The sequence below is a fragment of the Neophocaena asiaeorientalis genome, unplaced genomic scaffold (genome assembly GCF_003031525.2).
Source record: "Neophocaena asiaeorientalis asiaeorientalis breed wild unplaced genomic scaffold, Neophocaena_asiaeorientalis_V1.1 scaffold159, whole genome shotgun sequence".
In the NCBI taxonomy this organism is placed as follows: domain Eukaryota; kingdom Metazoa; phylum Chordata; class Mammalia; order Artiodactyla; family Phocoenidae; genus Neophocaena; species Neophocaena asiaeorientalis.
This window is the reverse complement of record NW_020175085.1, coordinates 666,072-684,984: the sequence shown is the minus strand read 5'-3', so window position 1 is coordinate 684,984 and position 18,913 is coordinate 666,072. Positions and strand designations below refer to the sequence as shown.

General features: G+C 36.4%; 1 protein-coding gene across 6 annotated transcripts in view; it reads left to right on the top strand.

The window, feature by feature from the left end:
- PTPRC (protein tyrosine phosphatase receptor type C) overlaps positions 1-17,882 on the top strand; it is a 123,433-nt gene extending 105,551 nt beyond the window's left edge. For all 6 annotated transcript variants that reach the window (XM_024764217.1, XM_024764216.1, XM_024764215.1 and 3 more), the window contains 13 exons: positions 178-214; positions 312-409; positions 1,133-1,258; positions 2,971-3,128; positions 3,342-3,477; positions 5,370-5,519; positions 8,577-8,667; positions 9,899-10,032; positions 11,107-11,241; positions 12,849-12,971; positions 13,195-13,373; positions 14,891-15,026; positions 16,747-17,882. In XM_024764217.1, coding sequence (XP_024619985.1) covers positions 178-214; positions 312-409; positions 1,133-1,258; positions 2,971-3,128; positions 3,342-3,477; positions 5,370-5,519; positions 8,577-8,667; positions 9,899-10,032; positions 11,107-11,241; positions 12,849-12,971; positions 13,195-13,373; positions 14,891-15,026; positions 16,747-17,022 — 1,779 coding nt within the window. In that variant the 3' untranslated portion in view covers positions 17,023-17,882. The remainder of the gene's footprint in view (positions 1-177; positions 215-311; positions 410-1,132; positions 1,259-2,970; positions 3,129-3,341; positions 3,478-5,369; positions 5,520-8,576; positions 8,668-9,898; positions 10,033-11,106; positions 11,242-12,848; positions 12,972-13,194; positions 13,374-14,890; positions 15,027-16,746) is intronic.
- Positions 17,883-18,913: the final 1,031 nt, after the last annotated feature.

The following is an 18,913-nucleotide window of genomic DNA, read 5'->3' as shown; positions in this document are numbered from 1 at the left end:
TGACACAGTTAACTGCCATTGAGTTAGTAAATCCCCCCTTTTAATTTGAAACTGCCCAGGGAAATACACAACCAAGAAATGGCAGATCTAAGGCAACTGCCCTATCTCACACTTTTACATGTAAATATATAACTGAGCGCTCAGTAAATGATATACCTCTGTGTGTGTTTTGAACAGGGTTTCAAAGAACCCAGGAAATACATTGCTGCACAAGGTAATTTCTCTGAGAGTCCAACATTCTTTTTGAAAAATTGTTTTATTGCACTTTGAAGGAGATATTTCTTACCAGTTTTTATTTGTTTACCCCCTAGGTCCCAGGGATGAAACTGTTGATGATTTCTGGAGGATGATCTGGGAACAGAAAGCCACGGTTATTGTCATGGTCACTCGATGTGAAGAAGGGAACAAGGTAAGGACCCAGAAGGTTCATAGGGTAAAGGTCCAGGACTCACAGGGTGGAGGCTGGATGTTAGGAAAAGAGAGTGTTGAATTGCATTTTGAAAAGTCACATATGTATGTGCTTGATGACAAAACAGATCATTCTCTGTCTGAATCAGTATAACACTTGATTTAAAATTTCATACTTGTAGAAAAATTAAATATGCACATATATAAATATTTGTATATAAGTATAACATTTAAATGTTTCTGCTTCATTGCTGGACTCCTATGTGATTCCTAGTTTGTTGCAGTATTATTTTAAGTTCAGTACACTTCTATGGGCTGATTTCACAAGTACTTTTTAATACTTGAAACACACAGACCTTGGGCAGATAGATGAAAATTCATGTAACGTGACTTTAGGAAGCGTGAAAGCCTCCCCATCCCCCAGCCTGAAATTAACCACACGCAACCACATCATTTCTGCTGACCACCAAGCACGTCCCCATTTAATATGCAGCTAAGCCTGGGAAGATCATCCTTCTTCTGCTGGGTTGTATGAAGGAAATACTTCAGGGCACTTAATGGGAAATGGAATACTTTCCAAGCATCACAGTTTACAGGAGACTATAAAAACGTCTTGAGACTTTCAAAGAATACATTTTTGTTTCTTTTGTTTTACAAAGAATGCTTAATAAACAAATCCATTTACATGAAAAACTGGAATCATTAATGATTTTTTAAAATATAGAACAAGTGTGCATTATACTGGCCATTGATGGAAGAGGGCAGCCGGGTTTTTGGAGATGTGATTGTAGAGATCAATGAGCACAAAAGATGCCCGGATTACATCATTCAGAAGTTGACCATTGCAAATGTGAGTTTGCTTTATGACATAATTTTAATTTTCATACTGTTTGTCTAAAAATATAATTATGGAATATTAAATGTGAGACATTGAAATATATCTGGAAAATTATTTTTTAATGAACTGCAGGAGGAAGAGTTGGGTTAGAACAACAATACAAGCCAACAGGGTCAAGTTAAGTCACTAGTGAAAATAGTGTTTGTCCACATCACATCAAAAGTGTTTATAACGCTGTGACCCTTGAAGTATAAAGAGCTCATCAATTGTGTTCAATGAATGACTGCATTATTGAATTAATGATAAAATGGTCCCTCATCTCAATGGGTTTATTACCATTATGGAAAATATATACAAATGGCACAGAGACTACTGTAAGAAGTCTAAAGTTCTAACTCTGTAGGTGAGATAAAATGTTTAGTTCCGAAAAGAAAATTGTCAGTGTGGCCTTAAATAATAGTTAAAATGGTGGTCTTCTCACATATTATATGATTCTGTTCATATGAAAAGTCTACAATAGTCAAATTTATAGAGATAAAAAATTGGTTAGTGATTGCTTGGGACTGAGGTGGGTGGAGCAGGAATAGAGGTGACTGCTAATCTGTACGGGTTTCTTTTGGGGAGGTCATGAAAATGCCCTATAATTAGACAGTGGTGATGATTTACAACTCTGTGAATATAATGAAAACATTTACACTTTAAAGAAATGTGAAAATATCTTAATAAAGATGTCAAAAAATGGAAGTCTTTATAGATAAGGTTGAAATTTTCTCTGAATTCCATTTATGGCAGGTTTTCTCAGTAATCTAAATTGTATTTCCATATGATCCAGATACATTTTGTGAAAGAAAAAAATATCAGTTGCCTATTTCTCCCAAGGCCTCCTAAGGCCCTGTGGCATCACTAACAACTATGCCCTTGGAAGGCTGTGGAACAATCCCACCAGTGGTTCATGGCCAAAGACATGATGCAGTAAAGCCAAGAATGTAGAAGCCAATACCATCCTGGTTATGTTGATTAGTCTGCCATTACTATTCTTCATTAAGTCAGTTATTTCCTATCTGAAAATTAAAACCAACCAAGTTTGTTTGTTTGTTTCTTCCATTATCTAAATGTAGGTAGTTCTTCTTCATACTTGGTCAGAGAATTATGAATTATGTATCTTCTAGTGCTTACCTTGAAACTGGGAGAAACATGAGCTGTAATCTGGAGCTGACTCTCCTGAGTTCTCTCTCTACAGTTGAGCTGACACTTCTAATATGAGAAATATAGCATTAATCATATAATTAATCAGCTTTCTTCATATGACAATAATCCTGTTTGTCTTCCTACCAAACAGAAGTATTTCAAACAGCTGTGAGAATGGCTTTTACTTTGTATCTTTTCACACCCACCCACCAATCCCCTTGTTTTGTGTTTTATTGTTGTTATTTTGTTTGTTTGTTTGTTTTTGGCTTGGCAGCATGAAAGTCCCTAGTGGTTTCAGCTACACTTAACCATAGGTTACTTACCTTCCTGGGAAGTAATTGCTTACTGGTTGGTGCATGCCAGTCCTGTGTGATGTGTCAATTCCTAGTTATTCATTGGAAAGGAAAATGTAATCATGAATGAAAAATAACTTGCACGAGGAGTTTTTTGTACTTTTCCTCCCTTCCACTTACTTATGTCCCATAGTTTGCTCTGAGAAAAAAATCATCTAAAAAAAAATATTATCCCCTGGCTAGAGGAAAGAAAAAACAACTGGGAGAGCAGTGACCCACATTCAGTTCACCAGCTGGCCAGACCATGGGGTCCCCGAAGACCCTCACCTGCTCCTCAAGCTGCGCAGGAGAGTGAACGCTTTCAGCAACTTCTTCAGTGGCCCTGTCGTGGTGCACTGCAGGTAAATAAAGACCTCCACCAAAAGCACAATGACTGTTCAAATTTTCACTCCTCGGGGTGTTAGGGCCACCCTCCCCTTTGGCAATTGCTACTTTGAGAAACAATCTATGAGGAGAAACTGACATTGTTTTCCCTGCTTCACCCTTGCTGGCTTTTCCATTCATTTTTCTGCCGTGATCGATCATACCTTCAACCTTTTCATTTGTTTTGTCAGTGCTGGTGTTGGACGCACAGGCACCTATATTGGAATTGATGCCATGTTAGAAGGCCTGGAGGCAGAGAGCAAGGTGGATGTCTATGGCTATGTCGTCAAGCTAAGGCGACAGAGGTGCCTGATGGTTCAGGTGGAGGTATGTTCCAGGCCACAGTCACTATCCTCACTTATGCCTTTTGGCTTAAATCTTTTTGTGGTGGGAGTAGAGATCTTAAAGGAAATCCAAATTCTTCTCAACCTCGAACAGTGGGTGAAAATTGTTTTCTTTTAATTTCCTGAAAAATAAAGCACCAATTGCAGTCAGAAGCATTTTGCATTAGTGGCTGAGAGTACTGTGGAAGGAGGATGACTATAAAATGTATTTAAAAAAAATAATGAGGGGCTTCCCTGGTGGTGCAGTGGTTGAGAGTCCGCCTCCCAATGCAGGGGACACGGGTTCGTGCCCCGGTCCGGGAAGATCCCACATGCCGCAGAGCGGCTGGGCCCGTGAGCCATGGCTGCTGAGCCTGTGCATCCGGAGCCTGTGCTCCGCAATGGGAGAGGCCACAACAGTGAGAGGCCCACGTATCGCAAAAAAATAAAAAATAAAAAAAAATAATAATGAAATAGCACTTACACATATCAGATTGGGAAAAATTTTTAAATACCAAAACCCAGTTTGGCAGCATCTCATAAAGTTAAAACTGGGGAGACAAGAATAGGACGGTACAGTGGTTAAGAGCCTGGTTTGGGGAACTAGATGTAGTAGTTTCAAATCGTGCTTGTTATTCTTAATACTGAGCACCATTTTACCAATGTTTAATGTCCCTGTGCCTCAGGTAAGTCATATGTAAAATGGAGATAATGATAGTATTTACCTTACAGAGTTAAGACACAAAGGGGAACCCAAGTAAGCACTTAGACAAGCCCCTGGAAGATGCATGTAGTCAGTAATTGTAAACAACGGTTATTATCAAAATTGTCTGCATTTGACCCAGCAATTCTACATGTATGCATATAACCGAGAGAAGCATTTGCAAATGTGTGCAACTAGAAACATGTTCAAGAATGTTCATTGTGTTCAGCATTGTTAGAATAACAAAAACATGGAAAACCTTAACTATATATCAATATGGGAATGAGCAAACAGAATGTGGACATATGGACCCTTTGTAAACACATGCTCTGCTGTGATTGACAGGATAATCTAGGTCTGTAGCTCTCTGTGTAGGTAGATGCTCAGATGAAAACAATGAGTGAATATAGTCACCAGATGAAACGTATACAATTCAATTTATGTCATTGTTAAGAAAGGACACAAAAACGTACAATGTTATAAACACATAGATATTAGTGTAGGAGTATAAAAACAGATTGTACACGAGAAAAAAAAAAGAAATTATTTCCTGTGGAAAAACACAATAGAGTGGAAGGATGTTACAGCCAAACTCAGGGGACTAGAGGTGGTGTTAAAGTGGCTTGAATTTTATCAGAAAGATGTCATTTATTTAAAAATGGTGGATTCAAATATGATAAAAGGTTAGGGTTGTTAAATATGGGTTTGGCCTATTGTGCTTTATAGAACAATTTTCTCTATTAAAAGCTTCTAGGAAACTCTTTTAAAAAATATGTTCTATGGAATATCAGCCTGCTTTTTTCTTTCTCAGATATAGTGTGAAACTTATTATAGTTTTATATATTAGTAATTTAACTTACTGACTCAATACTAGTCACAGAAGGAAGTAACAGATAAGGTTTTTTAACTGTTAGGAATGAGATATAAGTTATGCCCTACCTTGTAGATGCCTCATCTATTTACCAAGCTATTTTTTTTTTCTGGAAAAAAAAAATCTGGGATGGAATTTGCTTATATCCCATAGAACCATGAGAGCTAACTTCCAGATTATTTAAATGTTACAGATATCAGTTTTCTTCTCCATACATTGTCTCCATATGAGCAAAATTATGGGAATGTAGAATTTATTTAAATGTGATTGATAGGACTTTAAGTTATCAATTAATTATCTATATTCTTCCCTGAAATTGTAGGCACAGTACATCTTGATCCATCAGGCCTTGGTGGAATACAATCAGTTTGGGGAAACAGAAGTGAGCTTGTCTGAGTTACATTCATATCTGTCTAACATGAAGAAAAGAGATCCACCCAGTGAGCCTTCCCCACTGGAAGCTGAATTCCAGGTAACAATAGTGAGAACAAGAGCACCATTACAGATAACTTGAACCTCTGTCTCTTTTCCAGTGCTGTCCTATGTACTTGACATAGTTCTTGTATTTGGGCTTTGCCATAAAATGGAGCACAGATGAGAGAACAAAGACACGCAGAGTTTAAGAGAAATGTCTGAAAGCACACAGCTATTCCGTAGGAAACTTGTTTAAACCAAGAAATCTGATTCTACAGCCAACATTTTAACCATTTTTCATTAAGCTGGTATAAAATAAAGTGTCAGAATAATAGCATATGGCCACAAAATTGGCCCACCAAAGGCAATGTAGCATCTCACCTTTAAAAATTACATCTGGTTTTGGTTTGTAAAGGAAATAGTTAGAGGAGTTTATGACTACTTAGGAACATGAACTGGCTGGAGCTGGTAGACAGAAACTAAGATAAATATGTGTGTCCTAACCTATTTATCAGGCAGTTACTCTGAAAACTAACCTAGGATGTAGCTTACTGTGATTTCAGAGAGTTGGCATATCTATCTCCAAATTGCTCAGTTGTCAAAAAAATGTTTTGTAACTTTTCTCTTTCACCTATGATTTTCAGTTTATTGAATCTTTCCGTAAACTACCAAACTGGTCAATTCAGAGAGTTTCACAGCAAGACCAGGAATGTGCTTTTAATCAGATGCAGAATCGTTTAATGTTTTGGATCAGAGTGGGGCTGGGGTGGGAGTGGGGCTTGAGATAGTCACCGTGATGGAACAGCTAGTAGGCTACTGGCATGGTCTTCAATAGAGGGGTGTTTTCTTATTCTTGCCCTTTTAGCTGATAAATTGACCACCTTTGATACACTAACCCCACTATACTGCATATAGACAGACACTGTTTAAAACACTTATACATTTAATTTAAACATTCATATGTAAAGTCACTTAAAAAACGGTAAATTCTTTGGCTGAACAAATATGATTGAGTCTGTGCTCTGTACTGAGTACAATTCTAGGCACAAGAATCAAAGTGATTTGTATGTGGACGTGGGGAGTGGGTGTGATCCAGACAGGTAGTGACCACAGATCTCATAGAAACAGTGAAATTATTCCATCTAAGCAGAAAGGGAGACAGAAAATGAGGGTAGAGATGGAGGTTGGTTGGTAGATTAGTGACGGGAAGTTGAGGCAGTTCTTGTCTAATTGCCTTATTTTTCTCAAGAGAATACGAAGTAAGATCATTGGTTGGGAGTTTAGGGAGACAGAAGTGAGTAGGGCAAAGAAGGGCTTATGCTTGAGAAAGAGAAAAGCATATGAAATAGTTCTATCAAAGTAGGAAAGCAATCTCCAAGGCAAAGGTGGTAGGGGTGCCAGAATTATCGGATCATTTGAAATTTATGGTCATGAAATTAAAGAGAACCAGTCGGTTTTTTGTTTTGTTTTGTTTTTGTTTCCTACAGTAACATTGGGGTTAGAGCTGTGTATAGTTGGGTTAAACCCATCTAGAATTTTTTAAAGTGAATAATTGAAAGTTGGGAGGCAAAGGCACTAAGGGTGTTTGCAAATGAATGATACAGTGTGGATAATAAAGAGCATATTGGCCACAGAAAGACATGAGGGAAAAAAAGAAAGGAGTAAAAACAATATGATAAAGGTTTTGATAGGATTGCAGATTGCTGGATTGGAGGTACTAAAATAAATTACTGGGAAGAATAGAGGTAATTTTCCATAGGAAGGATGGTTGAAGTCATAACTTTTAAAGTGATGCAATCTTTGGAATGAAACCTACCTACAAAAGTGGAGTGGGGAATGTGGATGGCTGAAGAGAGGAGGAAAATTATAGGAGGTGAAGAGGTTAAGAAATGAAGAGGCTGGAGTGTGATTTGAAACAAGTTTCCATATTTAGTTTGAAAGAAGGCACCATAGTTTTCGAAACATTTATATATAATACATATTCACACATACCTATATATACACAAACATATATGTGTATAATGTGTGTGTATAATCTTCCTGAACTTTGTATGATGAGCTCTCTCAGTTTAAGTTATTCATCCACTTGACAAATATTTATTTAAGTTATTTATTGGGAAGAAAAGGCTGCAGGCAGGGAGATCTTCCGGTAGAGACTGACCTGTAAACAGATATCTAAAGGGCGAGTAGAGGTTAGCAGAGTGAGAAAAAGGGACAAGGAGAGTCCAGGTAGAAAACACACCTGAGAATTTGCTAAGAGTTAAAGGACAGCTTAGCCCCTTCCAAGACTGGGGGAAGTAGGTTTGGCTGCAGTGCAGGGGGTCCCAGCAGGAGGTGAGGCTGCAGAGACAGTCAAGGGCATCTCCTGACAGGCTTTCTGTGCTGTACACATGCTGAATCCTTCCTAACAAAGATGGGAAGCTGCCAAAAACCTGAGGGGGGACCTGCTCTGTTTTGTGTTTTAGAAGGATTAGAGCAAGTGAGATTGAAGATAAAGAGGCCAGTGAAAAAACTGCTGATGTTTTCAAGTAAGAAGTGAAAGCAGATTGGACTAAGTAGGAAGAGAGAAAAGCGGAAGGATTTGAGAGCTCCACCCGGAGAAATGATAGGTCTTGCCAACTGATTGATTAGCTATCGCGAGGGAGAGGGAAAGAGTCTGGAGGGCTTAAAGAAATGAGGTATTGATTATTTGAAACGTGAGCCTAGTCTTCGGCAAATGCTTCATCTAGAGAATTTACTTTGGATCATTTAAAATAATTTACCATTGCTTTTGCAATATGGAGAATAATCAACATCTATGCGTTGCTTTCAACTTATACAAGAATAAACCATACTATTTTGCTATCCAGCACCTCTTAACCGGGAAACATATTCTGTTATATAATTGTATACGTTCAAATTCGCCATGTCAAAGTACTTAATACCTGAGCAATTATAAAGAAAAATTCAGAGGCAAACTTAAAAATTGTGCCCTTAGGGAACGTATGCACATTTCACAAAACCTGGTGAAATTCTTTTCTTAGGGAGCATCTTACGCTACAATAATAAACTAAGCCAATACATAAATTTTTAAAGGAGTTTCCTTTCTGTTTTTTCTTTTTTTTTTTTCCCTCAGAGACTTCCTTCATATAGGAGCTGGAGGACACAGCACACTGGGAATCAAGAAGAAAATAAGAGTAAAAACAGGAATTCTAACGTCATTCCATGTATGCAGCTTATTTTATTTTTTGTATCAGACAAAGTGAAGCTCTCTTTTGAATTTGTTTAATGTGAGACACACACACAAACCATTTGGAAGCAAGTTTTCAACATTTGCTTGACAGTAGAGAATAGTTATAGGCTATTTGAATTTTAGTTGTAGCAAATACATTGAACGCCAAACATTTACAATGGACTTCGGAGGACAGACAATATTCCATGTTTTCTTTGTACCAATTAGTTCAGAAATGGGTTTTCAGAAAGACGTAACCTCTGAATCTGGGGGACAAAAGCCAAGTCCTCTTTACCAGTTTTCTCTCATCTTCAGTTTATTGCAGTTATTTACTCCAGGGTAATAGCCAAATAGCAAAATTACATCCTTTTGTTCCCTTTACGTTTTCTGTTTATCCCTTCCTTACACCAAGGAGGTTAAAAGTAGATGGGAAATATACTATAAATCATCAAATTTAACAGATCAAAATAAGCATAATTTTCAAGACTTGAATTTTGCTACTTAAGTATATTGATAGGACCACACCTGGTACAACTATAATTTTATTCAGTTGCCTACACTAAAACTAGCACGGAGAAAATATAACCCAAGGTAATAAGCTGGACAACCAAATAAATCGGATCAATGCATGGCTGACCTAGTTAATTACTGAAGAGGTCCTTATGAATATAGTTTAAAATATGGAATTGATGGTGCTGTAGCTAATCAGATCATTTGATCAGGTTATTATAAATGAAAGAAATTGAGAAACAGTGAGAAATTATGGACTAAATACTTTTCTTGTTGAACAAATTATCTGAGATACCCATTGAATTAAGATTGTTAATTGAATGTTAATATGATATAATTGAGAAATCAGGTTTTTACTTAAGCTATGTATTTTATTAACACATATGTATTTTTAAAACTTTTATCCATCAGCCTGATGATATTCCATGGAAAACTAAAGTATATATATCAAAGATTGCATAATCGTATGGAACATTATGACATAGAGTTATGGTCTATATTTTTTCCTGGAACTTTCTTGGGATCTTCTTTCTATTAGACTTTTAAAAAATAATTTGTTAATCAATAAAAATGGAGCAAGATCTCATTCCTTGTAGATCAATACATGGACATCATGTAATCTGTCACTTCTAAGTGACTTTCTAATTTCCACATGTTGATCAAGCAGAGATTAGGGGCCTTTAAAGGAAGACTGAGTGCTACTTTGTTTTGCATAGATGACTTTAACAGAGTGACACTTAAGCATGAACTGGAGATGAGCAAGGAGAGTGAGCACGACTCAGATGAGTCCTCTGACGATGACAGTGACTCGGAAGAGATGGGCAAATACATCAATGCCTCCTTTGTAATGGTAGGTCCTTATGCTTCCAGAACCCAAGGTCCGATGCTAAAAAATATATGTATGTTATTATGGCCATGGATTAAGTGATTCTATAAAAGAATGATGAGCTTGACCATAGCTATGTATTGATTGACATGAGAATTTCCACTTTTAATGCTATATCTTAACTTATTGCAAGACTCAGATGTTAAAACCTAATGAGTCGATACAGAACAAAACAATGCTATTAGTTACAGTTTATGACAAACATGACTATAATATAATTTGAAAAATAATGACATTTCAGCAAAAGCAAGTATTTGAAAATGTTTATACTCACTCATATACCCAAATTGTAAGCAAACCTAAATTTGCATATTTTTATAGTTAAAGGCTTTTCATTCCGATTTTCTGAATATTTAAATGAGTCTGTGTCACATACCTTTATTTTGGATACACTGAGAATTCAAACAAGGAACTTTTAGTAATTCAGTAAATACTTTTTGCATGTACACTAAGTTGAATTTATTTCTTTTCCCAGTTTTCTTAAAATATCGATATGTATTCATAGACTATTAATTATAAGATAGCAGAATATATAAACATAAATTAGAGGCATGATGAAGATAACTTGAAATGCTTATGCTTTTTTTTCTTTTTACCATCACATTAAGCTTTCCAGTAGAAAAAATGGTATTTTGGGAAGGAAAAATTGTTAGTTTCCTAAAATAATATCTTCTAAACTTGATTTCACACTGTTAGTCAGGTATTATCATTAACTAAGTAAATATCTTATATATACATATCACATTGTTTTTTGGACCTAAGAATCTTTTTTTTCTCACTTTTTAAAAATTAAAGTATAGTTGCTTTACCATGTCATGTTAATTTCTGCTGTACAGCAAAGTGATTCAGATATATATATAATGTTTTTTTATATGCTTTTCCACTATGGTTTATCACAGGATTGGACCTAAGCATCTTAATATTAGGTAACAGCATTGATATCAAATTAAGTGACTGCACTTTCAAATGGTTACTTTAAACATGCACTGTTCGCTCTCCAGCACTAGTAACTAAGTCTCACCTTTATTTTTTTTAAAGAGCTATTGGAAACCTGAAGTGATGATTGCAGCTCAGGGACCACTGAAAGAGACCATTGGTGACTTTTGGCAAATGATATTCCAAAGAAAAGTCAAGGTGATTGTTATGCTGACAGAGCTAAAGAATGGAGACCAGGTTTGTACTTTTAAGAAGCTTTTAAGTCTTTCTGTCCTAAAATCTGATTCTTCATTCTTGGATTACTTACTTGATTGCTATACCTGAGTCCTTTTGATCCCTCTGTCACACAATTCCATTTGTTCATTCTCCCCGTTTTCCATCCGAGCGCTGGCCTCCAAAGTTTTGCATTCGGGTTCTGACCCTCTCTCCTGTTAGCCCCTCACCAGCCCTTCCTACTGCTCACAGATCATATAAGGCACAGCAATCCCAGTGCCACCCTCTGCTAAAAACAACAAACAGTCACATTTTCCTTTTTTTTTATCAGGATAGAAACCAAACTCCTCAGTCTGGTATTTATGACCCTCAATAATCGAGCCCTATGTATCTTTCCATTTTCCTCATATGTTTATGTTTTCCATACTTTCCACCTTGGGCAAGTAGATTTACTGACTGAATCTTAACACATCATTTGTGTTCTCATCATTGACTTGATTTCCTGACATTCCATGTATCTAAATATGCCTTCTCTTCCCATTTTGATCCCATTCTTCTAGAACGATAAAACTCTGGAAAATGTTTCTAAATCCTGTCTTCTTTATATCCATGTAATATTTATTGTCATACAACTCTATAGCTGGAGGTGAACCTGAGATCTAATTTGATCTTCTGCCTAATGCCTGTTACATGTATTTGAGCCTTTCCGAATACCTCAAGTTATCAAAATTTACCTGGCAGTACATCTTAGTTTTGGCACCTAACACATTATCTGACATATGTTAAAGCTTATTTAATAAATATTCTCATAAGTACGCATTATACTATATGCCTTCTTTTTCTCTCTCTCTTTTCCCTATGTACCCTTGTACATAGAAAATTGTTTTTTTTTAATCTTTCTGTTTTTTCTTTTTTAAAAAAGAAATCTATGTTCAGATTTTCAATGTGGAATTCTAGCAATCTTTTCCTTCATCTAAATTGAGAAAGTCAGGAAATGGAACGGGAGTGTGGGCAGGAATACCTATCATGGTCAGCAACTGTGGGACTGTAGTTGGTGGGAAACCATTTGAGGAAGGAGGAAATACCTTTGTGATCCACCTGTTCTTCAATCTGACTCTTTCCTTGGATATTCAATCAACTGATATAGACAAGATAGAGACAAAGCTCCAAGAGGTGTAACCTCCTTCCCCAAGGACCCCTGGAGGAACAGAAAGACTTAAGTTATTGCAGGGGTCATGAACAACGTCTGGTCAATCCATCCATTTTGAAAAGGTGATGGTAAGGGCATGGAAGGAAGGGAAAAACAAATCTGAGATCTACACCAGGGATGGCAGAGCCGTTCCTGTGGTGTCCTGGCCACCTTGGCTATCCCTAGGTTCCCTTGATTTGCACAAGGCAACACCATGTATTTGTTGAATGGATGTCCAACATACTTCAAATAGATTTTAGATCTTTATGATTAAGATTCAATTTTAGAGCACAAGTTGTAATTTCAAATTTAATAGAACAGAGGGAAGAAAAGAGAAAAAGGACAGGGATAGAGCAAAGACAGAGAGAGGTACTCTGAGTGCATTTAAAAACAAACAGAACCCTTGGGCAGATGATGTTGAATCATGTTCTTTCTTCTCTAGGAAGCCTGTTCTCAGTACTGGGAGGAAGGAAAGCAAACATATGGAGACGTAGAAGTTCATATGAAGGACACCAATAAATCTTCAGCCTATACCATCCGTGCATTTGAACTGAGACATTCCAAGGTATACAAACAATTTCAGGAGTATGTATCTTTGGGGTAATTGATCTGGTTGAAAAACTAATATAAACCATTCTATGAACACAAAGCAACTCTCTCTATAATGTTCTCAGAATAAAAAATTTAAATGATTTAAATGAAAGTAACTGTGAGGAAAACATGACTATCAACTTATCAGATGGGCTGAGCTTCACTCGAGTTTATGTTCCCTTCCCTTCTGGTTTTAGAGGAAAGATCCACAAACTGTGTTCCAGTACCAATTCAATAACTGGAATGGGGAAGAGCTGCCCGTGGAGCCCAAAGAATTAATCTTAATGATTCAGAATCTCAAACAGAAACTTCCCAAGAAGAATTCCACTGAAGGGAATAAGTTTCACAGGAATGTGCCTCTCCTCATTCACTGCAGGTGGGTGGGATTTGATGGGATGTGCTCTAAAAATCAGCATCCTTCTTGACCTCTTGGTTTGCACCTTCTGTTAAATTCTATTTCTCCTAACAGATAAAAATGCATGACTGCAGTGGAAGCCTCTTAGGGAGTCAGACACTCTCTCCCATGTGCTCCCACAGCATAACTATTTTAGAAATACAGTAGAAATAATTATATTTTAGTGCAATGTTGTTAGGCTGTGAACCTGGAATGTCACATGTCCTGAATGAATGGAAGGATGCAAGGACAGACGGATGGATGGATGTTGCATTTTATTTCTGCCTAAGTGCATTGAGCCACGCTATTAGGCGTCAGTAAAATCCAGAAGACTGAATGCTTTGCCTCCAATAAACATATCTTAAGCAATTTATTAAACTGAAATCTCAATGTTTAGCAGCTTCGATTTGAAACCCATCACCTGACTCTCTAAATGGACCCCAAAGGCAAAGATTTTAATAATATCCATAATAATACTTGATTTGATTAACTTCTGTTATGCAGACCCTTATTTTCATCTGTGATAGATATCCACCTTAAATAAGAGATATTGAAAGAAGGGTGTATGATATAAAATGTTTGCATAAAAAATGGTAAAGTAAATTAGAAATGAAAAATAGTAAAGTAAAATGAGAAATGTAAATCTAGCAAAGGGCTTTTAGAATTTTTGAGAACCTTCATTATTATTATTAGAATTGTATATGCTATAATCAGGACCTTAGACAGATATTACTTTTTGGCATTTATTTCAGTGTTCAAAGGTAAAACTTACATGGAAAGAAAAATAAGACGGGAAGTTTAGGCTTTAAAACTGTATGTGTTTCTTAGGGAATGGCTGAATACCTACTACATGTTCCTTGTTATGTACAATAAATAAAGTTCTGCTATTAACATATTCTTTAAATTGAATTTTTATTATAATCTAACATACCTCTCACAGCTTGGTAAGTAATCTGGTTGCCCTCTTTTTAATAAATAACTTCACTAGGTATCATTTTTCTATTGGTGCAGAAGTGTTAACATTTGTAAAAAGCACTGGAGAGGCAGAAGAGAGGAGAAAAAGCATGTGGTTTAGTAATTCACAAAATATCAGGTCCAGTATTTCTGGTTTCATCAGTTTCTAGCCATGACTTTATCTTCCCTAAATCTCAGTATCCTCATCTGTCTGGCGGATATTATGATATTTGTCTTAACAACTTCAGATGTAAATTAAAGTGCATTATAATTGGTAAAGTACTAATAGAAGAAAGTATATTTTTAAAGCTTACGACAAATATTTTTTTTAACTAAATGACTATTATATTCCCAAATTGAAAAAGTTTGCATAAAACATACACTTAGCAGAAAAGTTTTGTTCTTAAGATATTGGAATAAAATAATTACAGTAAACATGAAGTGGAAGCATGTATTCTTGTCTCTCTCTCTTTCAATTTTTATTCCAATGTCACTTTCTCCATATAATGTAGATTTTTTTTTTAATCTATTTCTTTCTTTTTTAGAGATGGATCTCAGCAAACAGGAATATTTTGTGCTTTGTTAAATCTCTTGGAAAGTGCAGAAACAGAAGAAGTGATAGATGTTTTTCAAGCAGTAAAATCTCTACGCAAAGCTAGGCCGGGAATGGTTCCCACATATGTAAGTATACCTCATCATTGTTTTTTTTTTTTTTTGCTGTACGCGGGCCTCTCACTGTTGTGGCCTCTCCCGTTGTGGAGCACAGGCTCCGGATGCGCAGGCTCAGCGGCCATGGCTCACGGGTCCAGCTGCTCCGCGGCATGTGGGATCTGCCCGGACCGGGACGCGAACGCGTGTCGCCTGCATCGGCAGGCGGACTCTCAACCACTGCGCCACCAGGGAAGCCCTGTCATCATTGCTTTTAACATGTTTTGCATTTTTATTTTGACGATTTCTTCTCTCTCCTTCCCTTCCCTCCCCTCCCCCTCTTCTGATCCTCTCCTTTCCATTACTTCTTTTCTATTTACTTTTCTAGTCTTCTCTTTTAAATTCCATTTTACATGATAATTCACATTGAATTATTATTAGTATAAATAAGAGACCTAATTGGAGTTTGCCAACACTTTGTGGTGGTGGTTCTTGAAGAACATGTTTTTAAAAGCTCATGGATTCCCTCAGTTCCCCCACTTTTAATCCTGTATCCATTTGTGTTGCTGTGTAGCAAACCACCCCAAAATTTAGAAACTGAAAAAAAAAAACGTTTATTATAATTCAATAATATGTTTGATCAGCTGAAGATTTCTGCTGATCACATTAGGCTTAGCCAGCCTGGACCAGGCTCACGGATATGTGTGCTGTCGCTGATGTGTCCACGGCAATTTGACTTTGTCCAAAAGGACCTTGACTGCCACTAGGCTGGCAGTTAGCTGGCGTTTAGCTGTGGCAATAGGGATGAGTGGATCCCCTGTCTCTCCTCATCCAGAAGCCTAGCCCGACACATTCCCATAAAGGCAGCAGGGTTCCTAGGGGCAGAGTGAGACCACTTGGATCCCAGGCTTGGGACTGGAACATGCCTTCCTCTGCATTTTATTATCTGAACAAGTCACAGGCCAGCTCAGGTGTAGGGCATGGGGTCATAGACCCAACCTTTGTCCAAAGGGCCTGCAAAGTCACCTTGCAAAGAGGTGTGGATACAGAGAGGATAATGGGTGAGCATTGTCACAATCAATCTAAGCTGTGTCCTCTGTAAGTGGTAGTGACCATAGATGATGGTCTGGGATTTAGTAACAAAGTAAACTTAACTACTCACTCAAATATAGGCAGGTTTTACTTATGTATGACCTTGAGCTTACATGTATTGATGTTAAAAGTATAGTGAGGGCCTGCTACGTGTTTTGCCATTAAGAGACTCATTGTTTAGTGTGAGGAAGAGGCAGACATTTATTAAACAATGTAGTAAGTGAAATGACAGAGAAACTATTAGAAGAATATGAATGAGGGCACTGAATTTAACCCAAGGGGATCAGATTGGCTTCCTGAAGCAGGTGACTCCTGATCTGATGCTAAATGATATGTAGGCATGAACCAAGAGGGTGGGCACCAAAAATGGCTTCCTTTGCAAAAGTTTAGGAATGAGACACCCCACACAGCCTGCAAGGGGGCCGAACACCAGTCTGGTGTGGCTACAAGGCAAATTCTGAAGATTGCCCTGCAGTCAGTCCTTTAGAACTGTAAGGAGGGTGAACCATTTAAAATGTTCTTTTTTATGAAAACACATGAGAATTGTTTTCTGATACCCAGGTCTTGCCCAAGTAAATGATTAAGTCTTGCTAATTTTCATCTGATGTAAAAATAATGACATAAACCTTTTATGTAATTCCTTTCTTCTTCCCTTTATTAGGAGCAATATCAATTCCTGTATGACATCATTGCTAGCATCTGCCCTGCCCAGAATGGGCAGGTGAAGAAAAACAACCAACAAGAAGATAAAATTGAATTTGATAATGAAGTGGACAAAGCGAAGCAGGATGCTAACTGTGTGAGTCCACCTGGTGCCCTGGATAAGACTCCTGAAGGAAATAAAGAGGATGAAAGTTCTAAACCCACAAGTGGCCCTGAGGGGCCAGAACATTCTGCCAATGGTCCAGCGAGTCCAGTTTTAACTCAAAGTGCATAGGAAAAGGCAAACATGGGGCAACCCAAAACCTCACATTAAATGTTATTTCTATTTTTCTAGAACTAGAAAGGCAAAATAGATATACAATGGATTAATGAAGGGCATGGACAAATATTTGTGGGAAGTTTCTATTTTACAACTGTAGAAAAATATTTAAGACAGTTTAGCTGAAGCATTTTGTACAGTCTTATACTTATTTTAAATTTTATCCATCATTCGGCAAAAAACAACTTCTTTGTAGTCTGTGTGTGTGTGTGTGCGTGTGCGTGTGTGTGAGAGGCAGACAGGCAGACAGAAACAAAGAGGGAGAGAAAGAGAGAGAGAGAGAGAGAGAGAGAGAGGATGATTTCAAGTAAATCTAAATGCTCTTGAGAAACTTTGCTTTTTTTTTTTTTTTTTAAGAAACATAACATTTTATACGGAAAATATTAACTTTGCTCAAAGGTTGTATTTTTTTAAATCATAAATTGTGTGTGAGCTCTGTGTAAGAATAACATGTACATTTCTAGAATGACCTCAAGATGGCCTCCTTGTTCTACTGAAATATATCTCATAATTTACTATGTTACTTCTAGAAATAGACATAAGATAGTAGGTGTGTATAGTTACTATAAGAAAGTTAACTAAATTAACATTTGGAAATCTTATATTCCATATGCTAGCATTTAGTACAATATCTCAAGCTTATTTAATGTAATTTAAAATTTCAGGAAAACCTATCTTGTCATCTTCATATAGTGTTTACGATTTTGCAACATGGATTGTTCTCTGTATAATATGTGAAATTCATTGCTTGATACTTTTGACCCAAAATTATGTTTGTTACAATTGAACTTAAATAAACATCTTTAAACAAGCAATTTGCATTCAATCCTTAGGACAAAAATGGAGTCATGCAAATGTAGTTGTTCTAAATATTTACATACAAAGCCTAACATAGCTATTTTTATGGAATAAGACATTGATATGAGATATATAATATTGCATATGAATATTTTTCATGGTAAAATTTTTCCTTGCCTTTCACTGAAGTGCATTTACTTTGAATTTCTCAAATGTTTATACTGCTTTTATCAGGAATTGATAACAACAACAATGAAATTCAATCATTATCTTTTCTTGTACATAAGTGTTCACATGTTCATATATGAATTATGTAAGCAGATATTGAAATACAACTTATGCAATTAACATTTGTAGAAAAACTCTATAAGCTTTATTTTTTAAAGATATATAGTCTAATAATTGCTGGGATCTAGAAAAAATTCAAGAAAAGGTAATAAACAAAACTTTTATTGAATTTGCATCAGTTTATTACATTAGTCACACACTGCCTCTCAGTTAGCTTGGTTCTCTATATCTTCACCTCTAGCTTGGTTCTCTATATCTTCACTCTCCTGATTGAGTTTAAATATCTCAACAATACATCATCAATTGTTTTCCATTCAACTCACATTTGTCTTGTGTTCATCCTTCTAATTCTTTTATTATACACACAAAATTAGCAATAAGTCTTTACATTATTATATAGTACCTTGCCATTAACATATTAAAAGAAGTGAATTTTAGAATGAAGCAATATTTTCTAACTTACATTGTTTACTTATATCTCTTTACTTACTAATGAAAAAAAGGGAGATTAGGAATCATGAGCTACGAGCTCCAGAAAGAAAGAAAACTTGCTTTCATTTCTCTCATTACTCATTCAAACAATGTGCATCAGTTTCTCCAACAGAAACTTGATCAGTCACCATTTACTAGACAATGTAGTTAAAATCTAGAGTTCTCAAATTCAGTAGACTAGCGTCACATATGTCTATTTTTTCTGTGAACTGCTTCAAAATGCAAACAGCAAAAGTTCTAAAGTTTAAAAAAATTTTTATTTAAATAT